Raw genomic sequence first — 26,441 nt, 5'->3', positions numbered from 1 at the left:
AAGTTGACGGTCTGTTCATGCATGGTTTGGGGCTGTGCAATGGTGATTTTCGACAAAGGTTTGGAATGTGGAGCCAACCACATTGGGAAAAGATGTTGCACTTGTTATAGTGCACCTAAACTTGTACAGATACAGCAGACGTACAAAATTTTATGGCCTCTGCCTAACTAATAGATGCCATATACATACCATTGTATACACACCTATAATAAATATAAAACTGCCAACTATTATGTGCACGACAAAGTCCTTGACTCACCCCACCCATTCGGCCAGAAATTCGGGTTAGGGCTTTGCCAAAAAAAACTTTAAAATGCGTATGATTTATTGGACCGACTTGTCCAACCTTTTAAGAATTCAATTTACTGCGTACAATTGAACAGAATAAAAAATCGGGTATCGAAAATTCAAAAATTCAGATTTTAACAGTTAGAAATTTGTTTGAAATATATGCGTATATGTAAAGTGTTACTGTATTACGCCGTCCAGTGAAAACAACTTTAAAATTATATATTTCACCCAACTAATACATATAGTTTTACTGTATATAAAGTAAAACATTCGGTTATGAACTATATATGATATATCAATGACAGATACTGTTTAGAACATATATTGGCAGTGCCTAGTCAGCGGTAATCTGCTTATAAGTTCTTTACCTTACAATCCGTTAAAGCCCCATCGTTACAAATTTCATATCACGTGATGCATTGGTTTTTGTTGCTGTGGCAACGTGGTGCAAACATTCTTCCAAAACATCATCGCCCATCCCACCTCCACACTTGACGCGTTTTTTTCGACCACACCACATGTTTATTATTCTATCTCAGCATATATTCAGAAACATATGCAAGTTTGACTTAGTTGTATAATATGCCACGTCAGGTATCAAAACTTCAGACAGTTTTGTCGCCGGCGACGCCGCTGCGAGAGCGCCAATCAATCTCATCCTCCACAACTATCACGTCTGCTACCTCCACTCCTACAGCCAACATTAATCCGCTTGAGAATTTAGGCAACACTATTAACAGACGAAACCCATTAAATGAATTAAATAAGAACGTGATTGCAACCACCACACCAAGAAGAAAAGCCAGCAATTATGCGCTTTTCGATGATTCTGCTCACAATACTCCTCGAGTACCTGTTCTGTCTAATTTTGAAGAATGGATGAAGCTTGCAACGGATAATGTATGAAATTATATTATTTTTCTGCGTTACACTGTTAACTTTTTTTTTAGAAAATCAACGCGACTAATAGTTGGAACTTTGCCTTGATTGACTATTTTCATGACATGTCTCTTCTTAAGGAAGGCGATGGGATTAATTTTCAAAAGGCATCTTGTACATTAGATGGATGTGTTAAAATTTACACGTCACGTATCGATTCCGTTGCTACAGAGACAGGGAAATTACTCAGTGGCCTTGCAGAGAACAATCCGAAAAAGAAACAGGCAGCTAACGGTAACAATGACGACGGTGAGCACAATGAAAACGATGGCGATGAAGATGATGAGTCTCAAGCAAAGAAATCAAAACGACGGGTCAGATCAGAAGCTACTCTTGCCAAAGATTTCTGCGCAATTCAGCTAAAGAAACTAGACTTGGAGTTCACTGTCGATCCCCTTTTCAAGAAAGCGTCAGCAGATTTCGATGAAGGAGGAGCTAAAGGGTTACTTTTGAATAATTTGTCGGTGGACAATAGTGGCCGTGTCGTCTTTGATACTAGCGAGGATAACAAAGTCAATTGCTTAGATGAAGTTGAGGATGAAGAGGCGTTACCTATCAGAGAGCTAGATTTAGATTCCCTAAGAGGTAATTTTATTATTATTTTCCATACTATAACGAATATTAACTTTTTCTAGATCATTACTTTGCAGATATTGTAGATGACCTTGACAACAAGTTTATCAGTCCATCATTAAGAAATTTTGAATTCCCTGCCGATCCTAATGCTGTGCCTACCGATATTCCTTTTCTTCGACAAGATAATATTAATATTGTGCAAGACAGGAACTTGTATGATCCAAATCAGGAAATTGTTTACACAAATGATATGCAAGATGATGGCGATTATGGTGACGACAATGATGCCAGCGCAGAATTTGGCAATGGCGGTGATTTGTGGCTTGAGAATGTTCGAGCTGGCTCAGAACCTCCAGAATTTAATGACCCTGGATATGACAACTTTGACCAAACTGATGGTCAGGAGGATGGAGAAGTTCGGCAAATAGGATCATATGTTTTTCAATTCGCCAACAAACATAATGAAACTGAAGACACTGGAGATAACATATTCGCATATTTTGATGAAAAAATCAAAAAGAATTGGACTGGATCTCAGCATTGGAGAATTCAGAAAGTCAAAAAAGGCGTTGAAGATACCAAAAAAGCTCAGAAACCTCGTCTTCCAAAAAAGAAAGAAGAAATAGAGATTAATTTTGTTGATGATGACGGTGAAGTTAACGAAAGTGTATTATTTGAGCATGGGAATCCGAGCAATATATTATTACCCAAATCTCACTGGAGGTCAAAAACACGAAACCTTCTTCCGGATGACATAAATTTTAATTCAAAAAAATTATTACGGCCATTTTTGAAGCCACGAGTGAAATTAAGATTTTTAACACCGGGAGAGCGTTTGAATGGCAAGTCTGGTGGCGTTATCGTCAAAGCAGGAGATGACCATGGAGTTGAATTTTTGCGACCGAAATTTCAAAACCTTGAAACTGCAACGAATGAGGATGATAAGGAGGAGCCTGTTGGACAAACTTATGATGCCGAGTTTTTCAACGATGATGACGAACAATTTTTAGCTCCAGGATTTGAATATGAACCGGATTTTGACCCTCCAGATGAGTCATTTGCAGATGCACAGGAGAATTTGGAAGTTTCTCCAGATCATTTATCAACTCTTGAAGCTGTGCATGAAGTTAGCAACGATACCACAGTTGTTGGCAATTTAACGGCTGCAATTCGACGGGAAGAAGCAGAAGAAGAATTGGATTTTGGAAGTCAGCTCGTGCTTAACGGAAACCGTCGGTTTAAGGCATCGTATGTTAACTATGCGAAGGTTGCAAAGAAGGTCGATGTGAAGAAATTGAAAGATAATTTGTGGAGCAGTTTTGAATATGAGAATTCTGAACTCGATAATAGGCGGATGAGTAGGAGAAAGACTGTTGGCGAGTTAGATCTACCTCAAGCAGAGGAGGGTGAAACATATTTTTCTGATATTGTTGGCGGGCTCAAAAACAAATACCCATCGAAAGCTCTTGCGGATATATCGACCAGTTTTTGTTTTATTTGTTTGTTGCATCTTGCAAATGAAAAAGGATTGGAGATTGAAAACAATGGGGACTATACCGATCTTTCGATTAAGAAAGATCTTACTGCAGTTATAGACGAATATTGAGAAATATCATAATTTATTCATAATTTGTATTATTAGCAGCTAATTGATTTATCTTGATTTCTACGAAGAGTAAACTATGTTTAATCTCTTAAACGCCTGATTGACTTCTTTCCGCAATTCATCCAATATTTCAGCGGCAGGTTTGATTTCATTTGCAAGGCCGATTGATGACCCAACCCAAAACACCTTGCGATCGTAATCTTTTGTTCGGTCTGCCACTTTAAGCTTTTCCTTGAGCGAATCCACGGAAGCACCGTTAAGGTATTCAAGATACGACAAATTGAGATACGCACGGCCATCATAAGTATCGGGCCAATTCGAAGTATTCAGCAAGTCATCAAACACTCTTGCACGAACCGTGACCCTTCCACCATCTGTGATTGAAGCCAATTTTTGTTTATATTCCGGCGGTGCGTTTGTCTCCTCCGCAACCAAGAATTTGGTTCCCAAAACTACTCCATGAGTTCCAAGAGCAAGAGCCGAGACTATACCACTTCCAGATGAAATGCCGCCGGCAGCGATGATAGGCTTAAGTTCAGTGCCATATTTCTTTCCTAGATGAAAAATAGTTTCAGGAATAAATGAGGTAATCCCCGAGCTTCGTGCCAGTCCATGACCACCTGCATCGCTTCCTTGCAATATTAAAATATCTACAAGGTCATATACTGCGAGAGCATCAGACACGGTGCCAACCTGGATCGCGATCTTGGTGTCAGGGACCTTAGCACGTAACGTATCTACCCAATACTGCAATTGTTGTGAATCTTTTGCCGCAAATAACCACACCGCCGCCGGAGTATACTTCTGTAATACGGAAATGAAATTGTCAAATTCCGAGTCATCAACTCCGAACGGCAACGCGCCGACCCCTATTGGCAAGATTTTGGAACCGCTAGTGGGGATCGGAGTTTTTTTAAATGAATTTGAAACTGAAGAAAGAAGAGATTCAATGTTTGATACGTTGTATCCTGCGCCTATAAAGCCTAGGCCCTGAGCTCGTGAAACGGCAATTGACAAAGCGTCTGAGGCGAATGGTCGCATGGGAGCTGAGAAGATTATAGGACTGGCAAGATGTGGAAACCATGACTTTAGAAGCTTGACCGCATGCGTCATTTCGAGTACAGCTATATAAATAAAAAGTTGATAGGAATTTTTAAATATAAAACAAAAAATCTATAAACGAAGTTATTCTTTATAACTAATGAAGATTAACTAGTTAGTTAACGCAATTTAGCAGAAATTGACGTCAATATGACCAATTTACATGTGCTGTATTATATAACCAACGCGTAGAAGTGTGATTACTCGCGCACGCGTAATTGTTATATTACAAGAACTCATTTCATATTTCTCGCCGGTCGACATAATAAAGCAAGCTCAGCCAAATGGTTATACATAATGGTGAGAAATCTACTTGATAGTTTATTTTAGTTTGCTAATCAGTATCAAAGAGCCAAATACAATCAGGATTTTGGTGTCTTCAGACAATCATGTCGGGTACAACGAGCGAGACCCCATTCGAGGAGATGATTCAGGGAGGACGTTCGATGAAGTCATGAATATAGCAAAAAATAACGATGTGCGTTAGGTTGAATTTTCTTGACTCTTTTTTTTAAAAAAAAAAGAAAATTTATTCTGGTTAGCTCATTGGGCATGTTTTAGGTTGATATGGTATTACTTGGGGGAGATTTGTTTCATGAGAACAAGCCATCAAGAAAATCAATGTATCAGGTTGTTAAAACTTTAAGAAATACGTGTTATGGTGAAAAGCCATGCGAATTGCAAATTTTAAGTGATGTGCAAACATTTATGAATGATGAGTACGAAATTTATTCCGAAATATGCCGTTCACCTTCTTATGATTTAGTTTTTGTCATGTCAACTACGAAGATCCCGACATTAATGTTGCGATTCCGGTTTTCTCTATAAGCGGTAATCATGATGATGCCAGCGGAGTAAGATAATTGCGCAAGAAGTAGAGATTTATACGAATGGGGTTTCTAATAAGAGAAATAGGAAGGAAACCTGGCACCGCTCGATGTTCTCGCAGCCAGTGGACTGGTTAATCATTTTGGCAAAGTACCTGAGAACGACAATATTACGCTTGCTCCGATTCTTTTTCAAAAGGGTTTCACCAGACTTGCTCTTTATGGCATGTCAAATGTTCGAGATGAGCGATTGTTCAGAACTTTTAGAGATCAACATGTCAAATTCTTACGCCCTAGTGAAAATGAAAATGCAAATGGTGCAGATGAATGGTTTAACATGATGGCTGTTCATCAAAATCATCATTCACATACGGAAACCAGTTACCTGCCTGAAAATTTCTTGCCAAAATTTTTAAATATGGTGCTTTGGGGTCATGAACATGAATGTTTGATCGATCCGGAATTAAACGCAGAAACTGGGTTTTTCGTTATGCAACCAGGTAGTTCTGTAGCCACGAGCTTATGCGAGGGAGAAGCTAAAGAAAAGTATGAATTTTTTTTTAAAATAAAAATAAATTTCGGCATCAACTTATTAATGGTTTTAAAGGTATGTCGGCATTTTGTCGATTACAGGTACAGACTTCAAATTAGAAAAGATTAAACTGAAGACTGTTCGACCGTTTGTGATGAAGGAAGTTGTCCTAGCACGAGATTGTGGTTTTGCAGCCGGCTCAAAGAACAAAAGTTTGGTTATAGAATGGTTAATTAACCAAGTTGAAGATCTAATTTCAGAAACAGAAGAACAATGGAGAGACAGTAATCCGGATAGTGATGAAAATGAATTTCCACCTTTACCTCTTGTGAGATTGCGAGTCGAATACTCAGGAGGCTATGAAGTTGAAAATCCACGCCGGTTTTCTAACCGTTTTGTAGGACGAGTAGCCAATGTAAATGATGTCGTACAATTTTATCGAAAGAAAACAACGGCCATGACCAGAAAAGTCAATTCAGTGGGTCAAGTTATTGATGTGGTTGATGCTGTGGATTTAGACAGTATCAAGGTTCAATCATTAGTTCAAGATTTTTTGAAGAACCTTACGTTAGAGGTTCTGTCTGAAGGCGGACTGAACCAGGCAATTAGTCAATTTGTGGATAAGGACGACAAATACGCTGTAAAATCATTTGTTGATGAAGCTTTAACTTCAAAAGTAAAGAGCTTGTTATCACTTGGCGAAGTTGATGAAAATAATATTGATCATGCGGTAAGGTTTTGTATTTCAAGTCATTTTGGGATTTATTTATACTAAATAGAATATATAGTTCGATAGTATGAAACCACGACAAGTTGCTGGGGTTGAAGAAGACGTCGAAGCAAAAGTTCCTACTAAACGCAGAGCACAGGCAGCGACTGCAAAGAAGCCAGGTCGAGGTCGCAAAACTCGCAAGATTGATGATTCAGTTAGCGAGGCAAGTGACGTGGCATCAGATGATTTCGACATGGAAACAACTCAGCCGGCGCCTTCGAGGGCCTTAAGATCGGCCAATGCCTCAAAACAATTGCCCAAGGCTACTACTAAAATACCTAAAACGTTAACAGCTGGACGGGGGAGAAAGACAGCAACTGCACCGAGTGACTCGTTGTTTATTGATGACGATGACAATGACAATGAAGATGAAGATGAAGAGATTGAAGAAGTTGTCGAAGAGAGTGATGAATTTGAACCTGAGCCTGAACCAGTTAGGCACCCCAAGAAATCGCGTGCGACGAAGCCGTCTGCTAATTCAAATAAAAATTCAACTCTGTGGCGAGCGGCCAAGCGTGTGCCTCCAGTTGCGCCTTTTTCTTCATCGATATCGCCAGCGAAAGCACAAAGCATGTTAAATTTTGATGCGAGCCAGAGTCAACGCGGGAACTTTAAGCGAAATATGGCACCTATAGTAAGTGACGTGCATAACATCTACAGTTTCTTTGACTGACCCAATTATAGCATATTGACGATGACGATGATGACGAAGATGTGTTTGGCTAGATTACATATAATAAATAAATGAAGTAGTTATATGACAATATACTTCCATAATAAATACAAATTGCAGACCCGACTTGCACGACTTTAATATTAATTTATGAAGCCTTTCTTCCAAGCCGCCTAATTAATCTTAAAATGTGAAATATTGCAAAAACTTGTTTACATATTATCATCATAAACAAGTAAGGCCGGTTTAGTAACTTATAAATTTTTAAATGACGAAACTTGGAGCGGGTATGAGGCGGTATTAAAGATGATTCTGTAGGTCCAGTTGCAGGGGAATCGGATATATCGTTTGGTGAAAACGATTGTGGTAACTTGTTTGATAACTTTTCAATCTGAATTTCAAGCGGTTCTATTCTGGATTCAAATTCTTGCGTCTTAATAATCTCGTTCCGTTCATATCTCTTTATCGCACGAGTTAATGCATCTATATCGGGTCTTTGCGCCTGAGCTACCGATGAAGCTTTCTCAACTGATGATTCCAATGTTTTGATTATTTGATGAAGTTCTTCAACTTCATTTTCTAATTCCGTGATTCGGGATTTTTTCGGCGTCTGTGCTAATTCTTTTAAAGTTTTTGTACGCGTCTCGACTTGATTAATTAGTATCAGCACTCCTCTTATACATGCAGTTAAGACGAAGAGCGTAATATTAAAATTTGATACAAAATTTTCCGCCGAATTTGAAGTCAAGAAGGAGCGCAAGACGCTGAGAATGTATCCACCCAGAACTGGTCCAACGAAGCATAACATTAACAGGAATGATTCCCACTGAGCCAGTTTTATAGATGCATTTTTGCGAATATTACGCGTCGCTGAATCTATGGCCTCGTTGTCATCAATTTCTTGTAGGTCAAAGTTTTGTTGAGCATCTTTGGCATCGTAGTACCAGTCGTACGGAAGCTTGACGAGCCAATGCAGGTATGCAGTCATAAGACAGAGCAGCAGCATATCAGATACAGTTTTGTTCCCATTTTTAAAACAAATACCCATAAATGCAGGGAAAAGTGCAAAAATAAGAGGCAGGTATGTAAGCGTTGATGATGCTTTTGGTGACGTCACGTTATCCAAACTGTCGAGCGCATATCGAAATTTATGTAGCGATCTTGCTGAAGTTTTAAACTGATTCGCCTTGTTTGGACCTTGCTGAACTTCTCTCTTTCTCGGAGACTCTTGCACGCCTATCGCCTTGCTGCTCTGCCCGGCATGACTGGTTGCAACCTGAATACGCGCTCGGTCACGTTCGGCCATTTCAAGCGGTACCAGCGATGGCCATGTTGGTAATGCCGAGGACCTCGAGTAAACCATTTTGGATTCGCGGATTAACTGATGACCTGCGTTCTCCTGTGTCAATTTTTTTGATAACTTGTCGTTCTCAAAGCCCTGTTGCTCTTGATTCATGCCTAAAATACCACTGCGTGCTAAATCAAGTACGCAGAATCCAAAACAAGAACAAGAAGTAGATCTCTCCGCGTAATGTATTTGTTAAACTAAATCACGTGCTAGGGGCGTGAACGTTCACGAGCAAACAAATCATAGGCATTCTGAACACGCTTGTAATCACCAGCTTTCTCATTTTGTCATGTCGAAGAAGGAAAAGAGTAGGACAATCAAGTTTAGGTTAAACGAATCGCGAAAGATAAAGCGGCCGAGAAAGATCACGATATGTCTTGAGTGCTATGCACGGCGGGTCAAATGCGATCGTGAGAAACCAAGTTGCCAGAGATGCACCCAGCTTGGGGTGAAATGCGAGTACGAGAGTGAAGGAGCACGTGGTCGGGGCGAGGGATTTGAAAATCGAGTGAGGATTATGGAAGTCAACAAAACTAGTGAGAGTAATGGTGGGTACATGAAGATAGATCGGCGGACAGGTGCCAGTCGGTACACGAATTCCTCGCACTATACGACGTTTCTCCAGGTATGTACGAAAAAGAAGAGCTATTTGCTTGGGCTGACTTATTTGATTTGTCGGGACAACTAAGAGGTCTGAATATGACGTTGAGCTTGAGATGGATGAGAAGCAAACAATTACGTGGATGAGCAAGCTTGTTGAAGGCGTATCACGAGACCTGAGCGACAAGCTGGTGAACCGATACTTCATGTTTGTTCATCCGTTTGTGGGCATGCTAAATACTGTGGAAACTCTTAAGGATTACGAAAAATTTTGGTTGGCAGACGGAAACACTGAGTTTGGGAAGGTGTTGCTGGTAATGTGGTATGGAGCATGTATCTCAATTGAGGATGAGAACCAATATGGGCCGGTGACCGGGATAGACACAAGTCATGACTTTGGCCGGCTGCGGGACGAATTTAAGGTCAGAGCCGAGCAGGCACTAGAGCAATCAGGATTTCCAGGTAGCCTGTCGTTGTCAAGCATCTTGGCCGCAACAATGCTGGCGAGCTGCTATCGGAGCTCGCAGAAGGTGCAGGCAGTTGTGAACGTGTCCGTGCTTACACGCGTAGCACAGGTGATGGGGTTGCACCGAGATCCTAGCCGGTTTAAGGGTGTGACTGCAATAGAGTTGCGCAGAGGCATATGGTGGCAGTTGGTGTTCTTGGACGCGCTGGCATCGATCGTTAATGGGCTGCCGCCAGTGCTAAACTGCACGCAGGCAGATGTTGAATTTCCTCGCATGCCGGATGGCGTAGTTGATCAAGAAGAGGAGATGGTGATGCAAATTTCAATGTCTCGGAGCTATACGGCGCATATATTAGGCTTGGTGTTGATCGAGGTTTACGGAGTCCAAGGCGTGAGCCGGACTCGGGAAGATGAGGTCCAGGTTATGGTGAGGCGCGCAAAGGAGATTGGAGAGGAAACAATCAAGAAGTTAAACCAGGCTTGTGAAAATTCTGATCGACAAGACCTGTGGAAGCTGGCGAGCTGGCTGATAGAGCTAGTGGTATGCAAGTTGGAAATGTTGGCCCGAGGCGGGTGGTCGGCAGGCACCGACGTCAAGCCCGAGCAGGAGCAACAGGCATTCCGCGTGCTTGAACTGTTTTCGGCATGCGTAGACCTGCAACAGCACGCAGCCTATTTATGGGCGCTCACGGTCAACCACCAATTGCACGCGATTGCGATTGGCCTGCGAGGTGAGCGCGGCGACGACCGACGGCGGCAGATCGTGGACAACGCGATAGCCGCGACCGGCACGCTGCGAGGCCACGAAGACTTTGGAATTACAGAACAACAGTGGCAGACGGTGCTACGTGCGCGCGAACAAGTCCGGGCGGGCTCGTGTGCGAAGGACGTGAACGAGTCGGCCGACGCGTTTGCGCAGCTGCTCGACTGGGACGCCTTTCTAGAGCTCGCGGGGTTCGTACCCGCTGACGCTGACGCTGACTAATATCAGATCAGATTAGATTATCTCACGTGCGCAATGCGGCGCCACGATTGGCCCGAGCCGATAAGCCGTTACGTAATACAAGCACCGTATTTAATCAACTTGCAATTTGGCGACGGCAGAACGAACTTCACCTTCGCAACGACTTAGGTCCTGCTCTCCCGTACTTTTATCCAAACATGTCTTCGGCTGCCAGCAAGCGTTCCTTTGTATTTCGCGTATCGGACGCGGACTCGGGCTCGGTCGATGGCGATGGCGATGACGATGGCGAATTTTACCAGGGCTCGCACGGCTCAGTCCGGCGCAGGGTCAACCGCCGCAATGCGCTCACGCTCATAATTATCCTTGCTGCCGTGCCTCTCGTGTACTTTTTTCTTGTATGGGCACCTGCTGCTGCTGCTCGCAAGGACGTGTATGAGATAGCGCCGACAGTCAAAGTCGCGGACTACGACGAGTCGCTCATGCCCCAAACATCTGGCCAGCGGCTCGTGTTTATTGGTGACATTCACGGTTGCAATGTCGAGTTTGAGCAGTTGTTAGCCAAGGTTGAATTCAATCCTGCAAATGACCGTCTTATTCTTTTAGGTGACTTTATATCTAAAGGTCCAGATTCGATTGCCGTGCTAGACATTGCCATGAAATACAACGCGGCTTGCGTTAGGGGCAACCACGAGAACACGTTGTTGCGTCGTTACGCCAAAAAACATAACCAGCGCTTCGATAACGACGTTCGTGACAGGCTCGCCGACGGATCCAAATCTGGAGATCTTGAGCATTTTGATGACGATGATGACTATGAGATTGCGTCTAAGCAAACCAGGGACCAATCTAGAATTTTATCCAACCTCGGCCAAGTCACGTTAGACCTCCCACGCCACCTTCATTCTTCTTCAAGCCACAAGCACAGCAGCGACGACGACTGCTGGTCGCACGAGATGTATGACAATCAACTCGAAAATGGCGAGTTCGACCCTAGCACCGGCGGGTTCGTCCATGTCTTGGCCGATGAAAAGAAAATTCTCAAAAAGACTACTCCGGATCAGATTCGGTATATAGATTCATGCCCGCTCATCTTGCGTTTTCCTGGCAACATCTTTGGTCCGGATAATGGTGAAGTGGTGGCCGCGCATGCTGGTCTCATGTGGAATCAGCCGTCACTCGAAGCTCAAGATCCCGCAGTTTTGCTTTACATCCGTACCGTGGTTGGCGCTGATAACTCCACCGCATCGCCTACCCGCGATGGCTATCTCTGGAAAGATGTTTGGAATGATTATCAACAATCAATCTCACCCATCTCTCGTCGCACCGTACTTTATGGTCATGACGCCAAGACCGGCCTGGCCATTAAGACTTTCTCGAAAGGTCTCGATTCTCGGTGCTACAAGGGTGATAATCTTACTGCACTCGTGGCCTACCCTGACCAGGTCGGCGCCTGGAACCATCATTTAGTTTCGGTCGCCTGCTCGGTCCATGATCCAAAGCTTCCGGGCTACGTTGATGGGAAAGTTTAATGGAATACAGAAGGCAAAAAATACAAATCATCACTAGATAAGAATGCATAAAAATACAATCGAATATATTTTATATTGTACACCATGTTTAACTTGTATTATCCTGTATGACATTAAGAACTATACCTCATCCAGTTCGTTTAAACACCCGATAACAACTCCCAAGCTCTCAAAAAACCCGTTGACTCCGACCCGGAGTACTCGCTCACTGGCAGCTTCAAACTGAGCCAGCAGTCCTGTTTGGATGTCGTCATCTTTGTTATTCTTAATATCGTCGTCATGTCTGCCACTGATCGAAAGGACTTGAACGAACTGATCTGGCCTTAGTTGTGGGTCTGGTGACAATGCAGAAACCGCGATTGATGCTTGCCGCCATGTCGCAAACGGAATCAACACCGCCCTTTTAACCATTCGTCAGTCAGTTATTCGTGTAAATATTTTTTATCAAAAATCCTAGTGTAAATTACCTACAGCCTGTGAGGGTGTTCACTTATTTCGACCATGAATGCTTGCGAGGTTGTTATCAATCTAATTTAACTAATTGTAAGTTAAATGCGCCAACTGGAAATCATATAAATTTCGTGAACGCGCAAAACGCAAAACCCAAAAAAAAACCACGTCGTTATTAATTTATGGAAACTCATTTTTACGGGTCTAAATTTATTCACTCTAATCCCGTTCACAGATGAACTTTTTTCGACAAGGCTCTATACGAGCCTTGCGAAATTGCTCAGTCAAATTCGAGCCACTTATCGTGCGTTCAAGGCTGTCTAGATTTAGTTTAAATCCTTCAGTCACATTTACCGCCGCGCGACGACATATTTCTTATTCTTCTTCTCAGACCGTCAACCGGCCAGGCTTCTTTTCCCGCAAAACATTAATTCGGCTTGGACTTGTGTTTGGTGGTTTAGGCGTTGCAGCATGGGCTCTTTTTCCTTCTTCGAAATATCCTGACGAGGCTACGAACTTGATTCGCAAGGGCCTGCTGGAAGAGCGCAGGTTAGGATTCGCTGACGACAAGGCGGAACATGGCAAGATTTTAAACACCGCGTTGCAATATTACGTTGCCGCGTTGCAGGTTTGCGAGCGACTCGGGGTTGAACGTACGTCGGTTGAATTCACCGGATTACAGGTCAAGATTGCTGAGGTGCTCGAACGTTCAGACCGGCTGTCCGAAGCAGCCGTGATCTACGCATCGATTTTACAAAATGGCATACTTTTTTTACAGGAAGACCCGCGAAGGGTGGGTGCCATGGATGACGAGAGAATTCTTCGATATCTGCAGGTCGCAGTCCGCGTGGCCGAGATCACCGAAGACATGAATCACGGCTTTCAAGCCGTGCCCGTGCTGGGCATGTGGATTCAGTCCCTACAGTCACGCCTGCCGGACAACTACAAATCTCTGTTACTGACACCAATAATGGACATTGAAACCGATATTGACCTGCCGCTGCAACCTTACTCTCTTCCTGATCCTCCATCCGAGAATGAGTTGAAATCATTTAATCACATCGAGGACGAGATGGAAAACACGCTAGCCCTGGCTAGAGATTACTACGGCACGTTGGTTATGGAGGGTTTCAGATCAGGCGTGGGAGGCAAAATAAAAATGGAAAATATCAGGCTGCTCCAGTTTATGTCCGCACCATTGCCCCGCATCTTGCGTTCGCAAGTCGACATCGGTTCGGCCTATTTTCTCGCCTACGAGATTGCCACGAACGATTTAGAAAATAATCCGGACAAGCCTGAAATCTGGCGATCGTCATTATCTGCCAAGGCAGATACTTATCTGGATATTGCTTGGTCAACCTTGCACTCAGTCCTGCAACAGATCACGGACTTGCGCAACAAGGGACGTCGCAGTGACCTTAGTCATGAAGATTTTGAAGACCTGGACATTGCTCACTCACTCGCGGTTTTTGGCCTGGGAGTAGTCGAGGGCAAACGCGGGAATTATGAGCGCGCGATCGAACTGCTGCATGAAGCCCGCGTCCGGGCCAGGGGTAGCGAATTCCCGGAACTGGGTGAAAAGGCAAAAGAAGAAATCAAGATCGTGCTAGACAAGGTCAACGAGCAAACAGTAAAAGGCACTACTAAAGAATTACATGGTGCAATCAAAGCCATCGTGGAATCAACACCGTCACCGCCAACATTGTCTTCAGATCAATAAATCAAAATTTCATATTGATGATTTTAATCTAACCTGCCATATTTCGGCGCCTGCGGCGTCATTTTTAAGGCCACAGCCTATTGTACGTTCCGTGATTGCCAAGCTCTGCATGTCATAACTCGCAGCTAATCGGGCCCATATCGCATCCTTCTCTTGTGCGGTCATGCCTCTGGGCTTGTAACCTAGTAACAATGTCGTGTTTTGCTTAACCAGTCTATTGATTGTCCAAATCAACGCACTAGTCAATTCACTTTCGTAAATTAAATCACAAGCAATCACGAGCTCGTAATCATCATTCAATACCTCATTCTCGTGGCCCCATAGTAACGGTCGTACTCGCACGTCCTGGTCGGGGCAAATCGACTGCCGGTTTTCACAAATCAGGCTCAGCGCGTCAGGCACGTCAGTGATTGTTACTTTAATCCCAGCAACAGCTTTCGCGAGATACAAGCCGACAGCACCATTTCCAGACGATAAATCCAACACAGTGGTTAATTTTTGCGAAACTATAAAATCACGAGCAGCAGTTGCCACAAAAAAGGCTGAATCCCACATCTTTCCCGGCAAATCCGATGTTGACTCCTTAACTGAAACATGATCTGCTTCTTTAGAATGCTGCAATTGTTGATCTGGTTTGTAATAGTATAGCGGCCGAAAAGTTTGCAGAACTTCATCGTCAGTATTAAACGGTCCCAAAATTAAAGGCACGATCGCCAGTCGGGAATCCGCACGAGCAGCAAACTTCAAAAACAGCGGTGATGACGACGTAGCAATAGCAACAGTAGTGTCAACTGTCATGCGAAACGTGACTGCGCCTTTGGAGCTGCCGTGGAATCCAGGATGATCAAGTCCCTGAAGTTCCAAATTGCCTACATTGGGCCTCGACTGGTTAACCCCAATTGCATACGACGATGACAAGCAAGTGTTGGAATTTGCCACCGTTGTCGTCGTTGTAACATCAATAACGACATCCTCTTCTGGACCGAGCGCGGCTTGTGGAAACAAGTTCATTTCATTCACAAGTGCCAGATGCACGGTAACATTGTCGCCGTTAGTGATTCGATGACTCGGGAAAGGTGACCGGGGCAAGATCCTAAAAATTTCTTCACTAAACATGTTATCGGGTCGGTACAGCTGTATCGGTTTAAACCTGCTGCCGACTTCGACTTGGCTTAGCGCAGCGATGGAGGACGAAATCAAGCCCGCCAACCGGTGGATTGCCCGAGCATGAATTGTCACCTTGAAAAATTGGTTGTCATCATCATCATTAGCAGTAGCAGTAGCAAAAGCAATGCCGGCAAATGAAAGTACGGGTAAGGAATTCTGAAAAACAGCCAACTGAACCTGCGCGACTGGCTGGCCATGGTTGTTGCTGTTGCCGCTGCTGCGTGCGATCCGCATTGTCACGTCGTCAGGTCCGGCAACAACCGCAATCGCACTGTCGATCTCAACCTTGGCCGACTTGACACGGTCGTTCTCAAACAAAGTTTTTGCCCGCCAGTAATGGCATAGCACGTTAACCACGGCATCATTCGTCTCGCTCCTGCCGGCCAAATACCCAGCCTCGGCGTCTTGCTCTGCCGGCAACCGAATCCGCGCCGGCAAGGACGGCCAGCCTGCAGATGAATTATCATAACGTGCGCGTGCAATTTGACGAAGCAAAATAAGCCATTGCAAGTCTTTTTCGTCAAGTTTGCACGGATCGATAGATTGTGCGAGATCGAGCAACATTTGTTGATGACCGTCTGGCATGGTGGGTGGCATTATTAATTCGACAGAACGCGTGCGATATTCGACAAGCGCGTCGTTTTATTTAATTAAACTCAGGGGTTCCATCAACTTGTGTTCGCCTCGAAACTTGCAATCCGCATCAGCAAACCTATTCGGACCCTGCTCCATAATGACAGCAAAAGAAGCATGGAAACGGTTAGATATATCAATAAAAGTATGTTCAATTAAAGAAATGTCATGACTTTATGTGGCTAATTAAGTTGTAAGGAAATTTGTCTGGACACGGTTCTTCCCAGCGGCCAGTCGTTCAAGTATGTCTCCCTCTTTTTCTTGCTTAATTTGGACTAATCGCTATTAACAGATGGAAACGACTCGATTCAGAATGGTAAAAAAAATTGGATAATAAAACCAATTTTTTTTTTTTTTGTTTTTTTTTTAACGTTTTTGCAAGGATTTCGGTTCTCGGTGACTCCGTCGTGATTCTGAAGCAATCCCCCGAACACATTCATTTCCGTGCCCTGCCCGAAGCCAACACCGCATTAGTCGGCCCGGTCTTGCTCGACTATTTTAATCATTCAATTTCATTAACAAATCTTCATCGCAAGTTTGCCGCCCGTGATGCTCATTTCCGTGCCATTGCTGCTGATTTTTCCGGCATTCGCATGCTCAGGCAAGACCCATGGGAAACCTTGGTCAGCTTTATCTGCAGTGCAAACAACAACATTAAACGCATCGAGACCATGATTGCCAACCTTGCTCGTACGTTTGGCACGTTCGTGGCCTCGTACGGTGATACCGATTTCTTTACGTTCCCGCCGCCGGCAGCGCTCACGGACCCGGCCGTGGTCCGACAACTGCGTGATCTCGGGTTCGGTTACCGGGCACCATACATTCATGCCACGGCAGTGCAAGCTCAGGCATGGCTCGAACTTGGCAATCAATTTTCTCAATTACGTGGTCAGCCATATCCTGACGTGCGCGAGTTCTTGCTTCGGTTTCAAGGTGTCGGTCCAAAAGTGGCTGACTGCGTCTGCCTCATGGCGTTCGATTGCCATGACGCGGTCCCGATTGACACCCACATGTGGAACATTATCCAACGTCGTTACGCGTTTAAATCAAAAATTAGAAACTCTTCCAAGGCGAAAACGCTGTCGAAAGCAATGTACGATGAGATTGGTGACTATCTTCGAAGTCTGTGGGGCAACTACGCTGGATGGGCTCAAGCGGTCATCTTCATTTCAGAATTACGAAAATGAATACAAAATTCGTCAACATGACAAAAAAAAAAGAAAAAAAAAGAAAAAACATCGTAAGTTACAACAAAAAAATAATGGTATTTAAACGAACGCCAAACTTCACTGAACCAAAAAAACAAAAAAAGAGTAACAAAAAAAAAAGTAAAACCAAGGCAGAGTCATCACCTCAGACTGCAAAAGGATTTAATGTCCTGACAGTCAAGCAAGGCAAGCTCTTGCCAATCTCGGCACGCAACAACACTGGCACGTGCTGAAGCTCGCGAATCTCCTGGATGTAGTCTTGCCCAGACGTTCGAATAACAACATCGTCGAGATACGCATCAAGTGGGCTCTTGCCGTTTCCTTCTTCGTTCTCGAACTTGTTTATCTTCGTTAACGACGCCGTCCTCGGCGGTGCCGAATATGCCGGTGACCGCTTGGTTGGCGATGGAGGAAGACTCTTGGACGAAGACGCAACACCGCTCGCCGACGTTGGCACCGGAGATGCAATATCTGCTTTGCTCTCCGTCGAACTGGTCGCAGTGCCGACCTCATCTGTATCAAACAACGCGGATTCATCTTCAAGAGATAACGACGCAATCTCAATCATTCGCTGCCGGACATCCTCTTTTTCCTGTGCAACAGCCGCCTTGATACTTGAAGCTCGGTGAATACTACCACCGCCGTACTCGCCCTTTTCACGCTCATCGTCAGGCACAAACGTTGCCGGGTCAACCCCTTTCTCCCAGTACAACTCCAATGTCCGCGACTTCTTGTCAAATTCAGCCTTTACAAGCGGTAGCTGATCTCCGTGTACTCGCTTTTCAATGCCGAATTTTGGAATCAGCACATCAAATGCAGATTCATACACATTGATCACGATGGCGTCTCGGATCAATTGGCCGGTCGTAGAAGACAAACTGTTGATGACTTCACACAAAAACAAGTGAATAGACTGATCCTGTGCATTCTTCGCCGCGTCCTTGCGGTCATTGCAATGATCTGCTAACCTTGACAAGACATCCACATCGACATTATAATCTCCTATTAAACCGTTAGAATTAAAATTATTCGTTAAATCGCTTCCCGTTCCTCCTTTGAAAAAAAAAAATGTTATCCTTACTCTTATTGATAATCGCGTCCAGCTGTCTGTGTACGACAATGTCCGCATATCGTCGTATGGGAGATGTAAAGTTGGTATATAGTGGCAGATTTAACAAATAGTGTGCCCGGTCATTCTTTTCGACCCTCCCAGCGACATAATATTTGGCCCGAGAAAATGCTTTTAACAGTAAAGTCTCCGAGCCTTTTAAAATATCGGAATCTCCAATTTGAAATAAACTATTTTGCAGCTTCGCACTTGACGATCCATCAATGTCATACCCCAGCTTCTTCAACTTCTCGATAAATCCGTTAAACCGATGAGGAATTGGACTGGGTTGGTGTCGCAAAAATGCTTTATCACCAAGTTGCCTAGAAAGTACCGTGGCAATAATCGAATTAACCTTAATAAATATTTCCTGTACCACTGGTGACGATGCTTTTCGTTCATGAATGTTAGTCTCAACCGGCACGTTTTCATCTTCCAGCTGGTCAAGTAAATGAAAATGTGGCAAATCAACTGACGCAGAATTTAGTCGCCGTTTTCGAAACTCGAAAGAAACTTTCTATAATTTACATGTTAACTAGTGCAAGCTATATGAACCTTTCTGTAACGAACCTTTAGTGTTTGGATTGCCTCATATGCAGAATCGTCCGCGTTGTCGTTCTCAAGAATATCCAAAATATCACTGTTTCTCAAAAACTTTGACGCTGTGACTGCACTCTTTCCGATCCACAAGTTTGAAACTTCAAATGAATTCAAATTCACATCAAACACCACACTAAACCCGTATCTCAACTGTCCAGGAGTAAATGAAATTACTTCCTCAACTAGCTTTTCCGGTAGCAACGGTACGGTTTTCTTTACCAGGAACACTGAACTGCCGCGCGCTCTAGCTTCACGGTCAATACTAGAATTCTGTTGGATAAAATGACTCACATCTGCAATGTGTACTCCAATCTGAACAGCATTAGCACCAATGGGCGTAATATGCACGCCCTGTTCAGCAACAGAAGATTGACTCATTTGAATAGCGAAAATTTCGTCTGTAAACACTTTTCGACCAGAAACATCGTCAGGATTTATTGAAATATTATTGGCACTGGATAATATTGACTCTGAAAACAAATCGTTCAAAAAGTTATTGTCTCTTAAGATTGCATTGATCTCGACCTTGCTATCGCCGATAGTGCCAAGAGATTCAATCAACATTCCAAAAGGATGCAAAGACGTAATCGGCCAGCGCTTGATCGAAGCAACAAACAACGTATTTGTATATTTGTCAAGATTATCAACAAAGTCCTTGGGCGCCTGCTCGGTTGGAATCGCAATCAGAGGAACTCTTTTGTCTGCAGGTTTGAACCAAACAATCTTTGGTCTTTCAACACGATGAATATCATGACCTTCTTTCTCTTGCTTTTCCTTCGCAGCCTGAGAAGAAGGTCGCAGCAAACCCAAAGTTCCGCTATACACTTGCCCTGGCGTGCGCTCCATTACCGCAACTACATGACCAGCATATAGAGGTTTACTTTCGTCACTGATTTCATCTTCTTCGTCCAAAAGCAAACCTTGACCTTCTACTTCAACATCGTCATTTTTCTTTTGAATAGGTCTCGTGCGCAGACTACCCCTACGCTGAATACCGCCTTGCGTAGATTCATCTCCTTCTTTCCTTTTTTTCTTTTCCTCCTTTTCTCGCTTTGAACCCCAAACTTCATCGACAGTCAATAACTCAACCGCGACAATGTCACCTTCCAAAGCACGGTTTCGATCTTTAGACCCGCATATATAAATGTCTGCATCTAATAAATCTCCCGTGGAAACATAGGCATCAGATCTATTTTTTTTGTTAACTCGTAGAACTCCAGTGACCAGTCTTCCATCAGCAATCAAAGCCGGAATTGAAGCCTGTGGTAAATAGGGAAGAAACAATGACTTTCGTTGTTGATTTTGAATTTGAGAAAGCTGTTGATTAGGTGGTGGTAAAGATAATTGGGCAAAATCTTGCTTATGTGGAATAGCAAATGGTTGTTGCTGCCTGGGTTGCTGCTGAAGCTGTTGAGGGGGGATTCCCTGACCTGCATTATATTGTTGTTGCTGAAAGAGAGGGATGATTCCCGGTTGAAAGGTAGTAGAAGAAAAGCTTGAATTTAAAGAAGAGCGTGATCGGTGACCAGGAACAAATGGTTGTTGCTGTTGTTGTTGTTGCTGTTGTTGCTGTTGTTGTTGATGTTGTTGACTATCGTTCTGTGAAGGCTGAAACTGACCACTACTTCGTCGCCAGTCGCCATCAAAGTTGCGAGATCCAGAACGAGAATGCCCGCTAGACCGTCTTTCGTAGTTCGAGACATCGTTATAGTTCGGCGGAAAGCTATAGCTCGCAGGTCGTGGAGATCGACCACTATCTGAAAAATCAACTCCACTTTGTGATCTATTATGGCCTTGCCGCAAGCTAGGCTCGTTTTGAACCTTTGGTGGAGGAAATTGAAAATTTGTTGCTGGAGACTGAGAACTTGTGCCGGTTGATCCACCTTGCTTTTGTTGTTGCGCTAACTGAGCAGCTCTCTTTGCTTCAGGAAGTGCCAAGGAATGCCGGCGTGCGTGCCCTTGTGATCCTGAACCTCTGCCACCGCCTCGGCCTGCACCGCTATCGTATGCGCCTGAGCCTGGCAATGGAGGCGGCCCCATCACTTGGAATCCAGGCACAGATGACTGAGTTCTGCGATGGCCTCCACTGCCTCCATTCTGGTTAGATCCATTATGAGCACTTGGTCCAGCTTGAAATTGAGGGTAAGACGCAGTTGGAGGAGAGCCAATATAATTAGAAACAACCGGCGCACCTTGAGACGGCAGCAGGCCAACTTGTGCAAATTGTTGTTGCTGGGCTAAAATCTGTTGTTGCTGTATTTGAAGCATTTCCATTTGTTGTTGGAGGGCAAGTTGTTCGACTGTGGCAACACATCAGCAAAGCATTTATCACGCCCAAACTGAGATGTACTTACTCATAAGCGGAGTCAATTCAGATGGCGATCGCCGATGGGCGATATGCAAACCTTTAGACCCACTGCGTCCGCTATGCTGACTCTGCTGCATCTTAGAAGAGTTCAGTTCGAAATCGGATAGGTTTCTGCTGGAGTCTGACTGAGACCGCGAAAATACTAAATTCTAGTTCCAGCCGCTCTCGACACGCTAAAAAAAAAACGATAATAATTCTATCCGTAGACAAAAACTTGCAGATCGGTAGAAGACGAAAGAGAAGGATTACTAAAAGAAGATTCGATTTAAGGCCAAAATGGGCGGGAAAAAAAAAAGGGGAAGGGCTATCAGTGAATGAGATGCGAAATGGGTAGACAGTCGTGGGCAAGCGCCAAGGCTCTGAATTCAACTAGTTCAAAGATTAACAACGTGGCCGACGCAATATCGATAGCAAAGAGGTCAGATTCAGGAAGGAGCGACTGAGTGAACAAGCAGGGTTGGCGGTGAGGATGTGGTGAAGATGATGGATGAGCGAAGGAACGACGTAATGGAACGCGGCGGGCAAAGCCAACCAAGGCTCCGGCCGGGTAAGAGCGCTTTTGGCTGCTACCCTAACCGGTAATCACTTTGCCCAGTTTAAGTGTAAAACTACAAGAGGCATAAATTTCATGTGCTTGAAAATGGACGTTGTATACAGTTTAAATGACAACTAGTGGCCTTAGGCCTCCAATGGCCTCTGTATGCCTATGGTTCCTTCTCTCTGCCACTGCTCTCCCAAAATCGTCAATCGCAGTGCGCCCGGAAAATGGTCATTGACTCTCTGTTCGGGCCATGCATGCACAATCAGCTTCAACAGCTTCACGGCTTGAACAGAATATGTTTCTAAAAACCGCCGTCCTGCCATTTCCAACCAGGCACCCATGACCGTGTAATGTGCATTGGTTAGTTCTTCAGGTCGAAGATTTAAACTTCTGGAAACATATGTCCACGACTCGTACAATGGATACGGAAATTTTGCATTTGGAGCTTCGTTGGACATCTGTGTCAAGACTGCCCAAACAGATCCAATTCCACCCATTCGTTCGGAATACATGGCGTCGTCCTCCCATTTCTCCTCGATTCGCTTATACCCCATCCGCTTTCTTCCCTCCTCTGTATCTATTGAGCAGGTGTATCCAATTACATACGGACACTTCTTTACAAATCGGGCAATAAGCAAATCTCGCAACATATCATGCTGAGTCATCATATATATGGCCAATGATCCCAACGGAAATGCAGTCATGGGTTGGACTATGGTTTCTGTCTCCGCTTGTGAAACAATGGCCTTAGATAAAAAGTTCAATAGCCACTTGTATCCCAATTCCGAGGTATTTCGAGCCTCGTCCAAAATCATTTTCAATTCCCCAAGCTAAAATCATACTCAGTACCAATTCATGAAATACGTAACCAATGCTATTACTCACAATTTTGGCAATCTGTGATTTACTGTTCGTCAGTTGACCTAGTTTTGGCTTTATCTTTCTTTTGTTTGCTGAACAGTATGATTTTAATTGCTTGTTTTCTGCAACAGGTTCATTGATGTCTTTCTTGATACGCTATTTTAATTAGAGCCCATCTTAAAACTTCACAAGAAAAAAAAAATTTATTTCGTACCTCAATTACTTGCCAGTAGTAATTTGCCTCTCTCTGCGCTTCAGTCAAGGTTGGTGTTTGTGGTCGCTTAGTAGCGATCGCTAGAACAGCTGATTTTTCTTGTGGTAGAATTCTTTCGATAATCTCGCTTGGTTGCGAAACAGTTCCTGGTTCCTCTGTAATTGACAAACGTGAAGTTTCAATCTTTTGAGAATCTAAGGCATCTTGTAGTCGGTTCTGATTAACTTGTGGTTTGTTTTCATCAACTCTGGTTACCTTCTCCTTGCTCTTTTCGTTCTTCTTTGATTGTATTTCTTGTTCCTCTTTTGCTTTCTGTTCCTCTTCTTTAAGCTTCCATTCGGCTTGTTCTTTTTCCTCTCGAATGGCTGCCTCCTTCGCCTTCCGCTCAGTCTCCTCTCTAGCTTTTTGTTTAGCTTTTTGTTCAGCTTCCTGATCAGCCTTCTGCTCGGCTTCCTGCTTAGCTTTCCTTTCACCTTCCTGCTTAGCTTTCCTTTCAGCTTCTTCCTTTACCTTTCTTTCATGTTCTTCTTTGGCCTTCCTTTCAGCTTCATCTTTGGCCTTTCTTTGAGCTTCCTGTTTAGCCTTCCTTTCAACTTCTTCATTGGCCTTTTTAATAGCTTCCTCTGCTTTTTTCCGTTCCAGATCGATAGCAGCGTTAATGCTTGCCCATGTCTCACTTTTCTTTTTCGAAAAGTAACCATTGACCTTATTTTCACCTTCCTGTTTATACTTTAATTTGTTGATGTTGTTCTGATATTTAAAATATTCATTTTGGGACTTCAACATTTTCTTGGCCTGTTGCAAGCTCTGTTCAGTGCCCTTCTCGAGTAAAGAGTATACCGTATTAAGATTATTGCTCATTTGTGCTCTTGATAATGAGCGCCTGCCGTGATTAGGACTAATATATGTTGGTTCGACGTTAACTGATATGGACAGGTATTGCATGGCATCCGGTAGTCCAATATCGTCCAACGTTGTGTCGTCATTGTTGTGAATCTTTTGGTTATTTGGAGTCAATGTTTTGCCCGCATCTCGCTTGTCAGCAACAAACTCATCCTCTGAAGAATCAGAGTCAATGTCTAGCGAGTAAACAGCCATGATCAAATGTGCAAGTTAAATCGAATGGCTTGTTATCGTTTTTGACACATGTAGTCTAAATTTTATGACACAGTCGTCTCGATCACGCAATCTTCAAATCAATTTTCAGAATATACTTTGTTGTTTTGTGGTTTCCTCTGATGTCTAAATAAATGTGAACATGTTTATAGTCCCACCATTGTATAATGGTTTTTTTTCCCTGTTATTGATCGCGCGGTCAAATTACTTAACAATTGCCAAAGCTGATTTGATTTACTAGTACAAATAAAGATACTTCATAATAAATAATAAACAAAAAGTCCTTATAAACCGATAGTCATTAAGAATTAAGAGCATTTATTATACTATTCGACTTGATTATAAATTGAGACAACGTGCATTGAATATCGATACTTGCATTACAAATTTAAAGATGTCTTCTGTCCTAGGACAATACGTCGGCAGTATGATTTTTTTTTTCTTTTTTTGGAATATTCTTTTTTTAAATTTATTGACATGTAATAGGTACCGTGGTCGTTGTAACTTCAGATGGCCGTTTGTTTACAGTAAGTCAAATCAACATCCTTCAAGGTTCCATAACTAATCACCAACCAGGGCTTACTTCAAGGCTATGACCAAACAACAAACCTAATCCTTCAATCGGCCAAGGAAAGAACCATAACCCCAGATAATTCAACGGTGACAATCGAATTAGGCTTATATATAGTTAGAGGAGAAAGTGTCGTCTTGTGTGGACTTGTTGATGAAGAGATCGAGAGCACAATAGATTGGGAGAAGGTTAGTGCTAGTAAGATATTTTTTGCATCATTCTAACACATGATAGGTGAGAGGCAATAGACTAAACGACATAAAGTTTCCCCAGCCAATACAGCGGTAATGGAAAGATTTGTTTATACGATACATGGTTGCTATCGTGTCACAGGCCTATTTGTACTATATTAAATCAACGCATACAGATATATATATATATTTTTATTGTACTGCATAAGAAAAAGTGATCATACAAAAGTTAAATGTCATATATACATATACACCCCTTGGGATATAATACCCGTCGAACCAACTAATAACGCCTTGTATATAAAATCCTTAAATTTTCCGTTTATCATGTCCTTTGTAATTTGTTTGAGGTCCAGCCTAAACTTTACCTTGAGCAACAAAAGAATCAATCAACTCTTTGAGCGGTTCAACCTCTCTGTCATCTAGAAGTTCAAATTCCTAAATCTAGTTAGCACATGTAGTGACCCCTATTATGTATATTTTTATTACCTTAGAAAAACTAATAAAATGAGCAAAAAAAGAGTTCCAATGAGCCTCCAATCCAAGGTGCACAATGGTATCAAAATGATTGTGATAAATATGAGCGAATATTCTAAACATTTGCTTAAAGATGTTTTGTAAAGTTTGCGGGAAGTGAGCAGGGAGCGGAACACCTAATATTTTGATTAACTAATAAGAATCGCATCAAATGCTATTCAACAAGCATACCTGCTTTGGTGGGAAAAAGGGTCTGATCATTAAGCTTATTATTTGTCCATGTTAGAACGTAGTCGATATAAGTCGAAGCTGGTAGTCGAATTTGTTTCTTGGACATATCCAGCCAGGTGTAATCAATTCTCATCGCGTTAGTCAAATACGAACGGCGAGCAGACTTGAAACAACGATAACTTACCCTGGACCGGCACTCATCGAGCTACACGTACTTGAAGTGCAAAACTCTGAAATGATTCCATAAAACAGGTTGAGATATGTAAAGAACTCAAAAGCTAGAACAAGATTTAGCGCCTTACTGCTTACAAGCATAAGCATTTGATCTCACCATTAAGCGCTAGCCATTCTCCCATGTCAACATACTTGGGAAGAACCACGATAGTTTTAAAGCTGCCCTTTACAAGAGCGGTGCGCACAAATGGCTGGGACAGAAACAGCGGCTTTGGCGCCGGTGCTGCAATTGAGCTCCCTGAAAACGCATTTAATTTCGAATTGGATAAGTTTGAAATTGAAGAGTTAATTGAACTGTTCGAAGTTGTCGACGACCGCAAAAAAGAGTTCTGAGATTGCTGTTGTTGTTGTTGCTGTTGCTGCTGCTGTTTGTTCTTTCGAGACGACCGGCCGAATCCACGCCTAGGTGAAGAAGTGTCAGCCATAGAGCAACAAACCTCACGCTCCTGTAAAATTTTAACACGCACCCAAAATTGTTGAAAAAGGACATGGTGATCACGTATGGCTGGTAAAAGGGGCACCGGTCA

General features: G+C 43.2%; 14 protein-coding genes across 14 annotated transcripts; 7 read left to right on the top strand and 7 right to left on the bottom strand.

Annotated features, from left to right (window-relative positions):
• Window positions 1-711: 711 nt before the first annotated feature.
• Window positions 712-3,442, top strand: V1514DRAFT_69755 (condensin complex subunit 2/barren). Its single transcript, XM_066930115.1, has 3 exons — window positions 712-1,191; window positions 1,242-1,815; window positions 1,866-3,442. Exons 1-3 carry the CDS (start codon window positions 874-876, stop codon window positions 3,410-3,412), a joined length of 2,439 nt encoding a protein of 812 aa, XP_066786001.1. The 5' UTR covers window positions 712-873; the 3' UTR covers window positions 3,413-3,442.
• On the bottom strand, window positions 3,411-4,588 carry V1514DRAFT_324280 (uncharacterized protein). Its single transcript, XM_066926393.1, has one exon. The coding sequence runs from the start codon at window positions 4,523-4,525 to the stop codon at window positions 3,473-3,475; it is 1,053 nt and encodes a 350-aa protein (XP_066786000.1). The 5' UTR covers window positions 4,526-4,588; the 3' UTR covers window positions 3,411-3,472.
• Window positions 4,589-4,865: 277 nt separating this feature from the next.
• V1514DRAFT_274948 (Mre11 DNA-binding presumed domain-containing protein) lies at window positions 4,866-7,317 on the top strand (the record flags this gene model as incomplete). Its single annotated transcript, XM_066924876.1, has 7 exons — window positions 4,866-4,991; window positions 5,075-5,232; window positions 5,280-5,367; window positions 5,429-5,886; window positions 5,948-6,612; window positions 6,686-6,929; window positions 6,972-7,317. Coding segments are annotated over 7 exons (2,085 nt in total), but the record flags the coding sequence as incomplete, so codon positions are not given.
• A 148-nt stretch (window positions 7,318-7,465) lies between these two features.
• V1514DRAFT_274637 (uncharacterized protein) lies at window positions 7,466-8,623 on the bottom strand (the record flags this gene model as incomplete). The annotated part of the gene is made up of 1 exon (XM_066924863.1): window positions 7,466-8,623. The coding sequence occupies one exon, from the start codon at window positions 8,621-8,623 to the stop codon at window positions 7,466-7,468; it is 1,158 nt and encodes a 385-aa protein (XP_066785998.1).
• A 241-nt stretch (window positions 8,624-8,864) lies between these two features.
• Window positions 8,865-10,804, top strand: V1514DRAFT_69342 (uncharacterized protein). Its single transcript, XM_066930111.1, has 2 exons — window positions 8,865-9,290; window positions 9,355-10,804. The coding sequence occupies exons 1-2, from the start codon at window positions 8,955-8,957 to the stop codon at window positions 10,714-10,716; spliced, it is 1,698 nt and encodes a 565-aa protein (XP_066785997.1). The 5' UTR covers window positions 8,865-8,954; the 3' UTR covers window positions 10,717-10,804.
• A 370-nt stretch (window positions 10,805-11,174) lies between these two features.
• On the top strand, window positions 11,175-12,224 carry V1514DRAFT_345840 (Metallo-dependent phosphatase-like protein; the record flags this gene model as incomplete). Its single annotated transcript, XM_066929243.1, has 2 exons — window positions 11,175-11,441; window positions 11,649-12,224. 2 exons carry the CDS (start codon window positions 11,175-11,177, stop codon window positions 12,222-12,224), a joined length of 843 nt encoding a protein of 280 aa, XP_066785996.1.
• A 38-nt stretch (window positions 12,225-12,262) lies between these two features.
• Window positions 12,263-12,874, bottom strand: V1514DRAFT_324268 (CTAG/Pcc1 family). The gene is made up of 2 exons (XM_066926392.1): window positions 12,696-12,874; window positions 12,263-12,624 (listed from the first exon to the last, which is right to left on the bottom strand). The coding sequence occupies exons 1-2, from the start codon at window positions 12,725-12,727 to the stop codon at window positions 12,345-12,347; spliced, it is 312 nt and encodes a 103-aa protein (XP_066785995.1). The 5' UTR covers window positions 12,728-12,874; the 3' UTR covers window positions 12,263-12,344.
• On the top strand, window positions 12,842-14,636 carry V1514DRAFT_324267 (uncharacterized protein). The gene has a single exon (XM_066926391.1). The coding sequence runs from the start codon at window positions 12,910-12,912 to the stop codon at window positions 14,392-14,394; it is 1,485 nt and encodes a 494-aa protein (XP_066785994.1). The 5' UTR covers window positions 12,842-12,909; the 3' UTR covers window positions 14,395-14,636.
• On the bottom strand, window positions 14,077-16,245 carry V1514DRAFT_324266 (putative methyltransferase-domain-containing protein). The gene has a single exon (XM_066926390.1). It carries the CDS (start codon window positions 16,156-16,158, stop codon window positions 14,404-14,406), a length of 1,755 nt encoding a protein of 584 aa, XP_066785993.1. The 5' UTR covers window positions 16,159-16,245; the 3' UTR covers window positions 14,077-14,403.
• Window positions 16,160-17,827, top strand: V1514DRAFT_288246 (DNA glycosylase). The gene is made up of 4 exons (XM_066925244.1): window positions 16,160-16,339; window positions 16,393-16,436; window positions 16,487-16,510; window positions 16,577-17,827. The coding sequence occupies exons 1-4, from the start codon at window positions 16,295-16,297 to the stop codon at window positions 17,379-17,381; spliced, it is 918 nt and encodes a 305-aa protein (XP_066785992.1). The 5' UTR covers window positions 16,160-16,294; the 3' UTR covers window positions 17,382-17,827.
• On the bottom strand, window positions 17,465-21,977 carry V1514DRAFT_69353 (uncharacterized protein). The gene is made up of 4 exons (XM_066930113.1): window positions 21,465-21,977; window positions 19,081-21,410; window positions 18,484-19,027; window positions 17,465-18,404 (listed from the first exon to the last, which is right to left on the bottom strand). Exons 1-4 carry the CDS (start codon window positions 21,553-21,555, stop codon window positions 17,548-17,550), a joined length of 3,822 nt encoding a protein of 1,273 aa, XP_066785991.1. The 5' UTR covers window positions 21,556-21,977; the 3' UTR covers window positions 17,465-17,547.
• Window position 21,978: 1 nt separating this feature from the next.
• Window positions 21,979-24,390, bottom strand: V1514DRAFT_69352 (GLE1-like protein-domain-containing protein). Its single transcript, XM_066930112.1, has 3 exons — window positions 23,095-24,390; window positions 22,905-23,036; window positions 21,979-22,849 (listed from the first exon to the last, which is right to left on the bottom strand). The coding sequence occupies exons 1-3, from the start codon at window positions 24,190-24,192 to the stop codon at window positions 22,157-22,159; spliced, it is 1,923 nt and encodes a 640-aa protein (XP_066785990.1). The 5' UTR covers window positions 24,193-24,390; the 3' UTR covers window positions 21,979-22,156.
• V1514DRAFT_324260 (uncharacterized protein) lies at window positions 24,341-25,234 on the top strand. Its single transcript, XM_066926389.1, has 4 exons — window positions 24,341-24,635; window positions 24,697-24,737; window positions 24,787-24,969; window positions 25,016-25,234. The coding sequence occupies exons 1-4, from the start codon at window positions 24,605-24,607 to the stop codon at window positions 25,067-25,069; spliced, it is 309 nt and encodes a 102-aa protein (XP_066785989.1). The 5' UTR covers window positions 24,341-24,604; the 3' UTR covers window positions 25,070-25,234.
• V1514DRAFT_288235 (Mob1/phocein) lies at window positions 25,144-26,440 on the bottom strand. The gene is made up of 6 exons (XM_066925243.1): window positions 26,382-26,440; window positions 26,012-26,316; window positions 25,865-25,958; window positions 25,681-25,808; window positions 25,462-25,625; window positions 25,144-25,410 (listed from the first exon to the last, which is right to left on the bottom strand). The coding sequence occupies exons 1-6, from the start codon at window positions 26,402-26,404 to the stop codon at window positions 25,330-25,332; spliced, it is 795 nt and encodes a 264-aa protein (XP_066785988.1). The 5' UTR covers window positions 26,405-26,440; the 3' UTR covers window positions 25,144-25,329.
• Window position 26,441: the final 1 nt, after the last annotated feature.

The sequence above is a fragment of the Lipomyces japonicus genome (assembly GCF_038497905.1).
Source record: "Lipomyces japonicus strain CBS 7319 unplaced genomic scaffold V1514scaffold_2, whole genome shotgun sequence".
NCBI classification, from domain to species: Eukaryota; Fungi; Ascomycota; class Lipomycetes; order Lipomycetales; family Lipomycetaceae; genus Lipomyces; species Lipomyces japonicus.
Note: the sequence above shows the minus strand (reverse complement) of the source record. Positions and strands in the feature narration are given on the sequence as shown.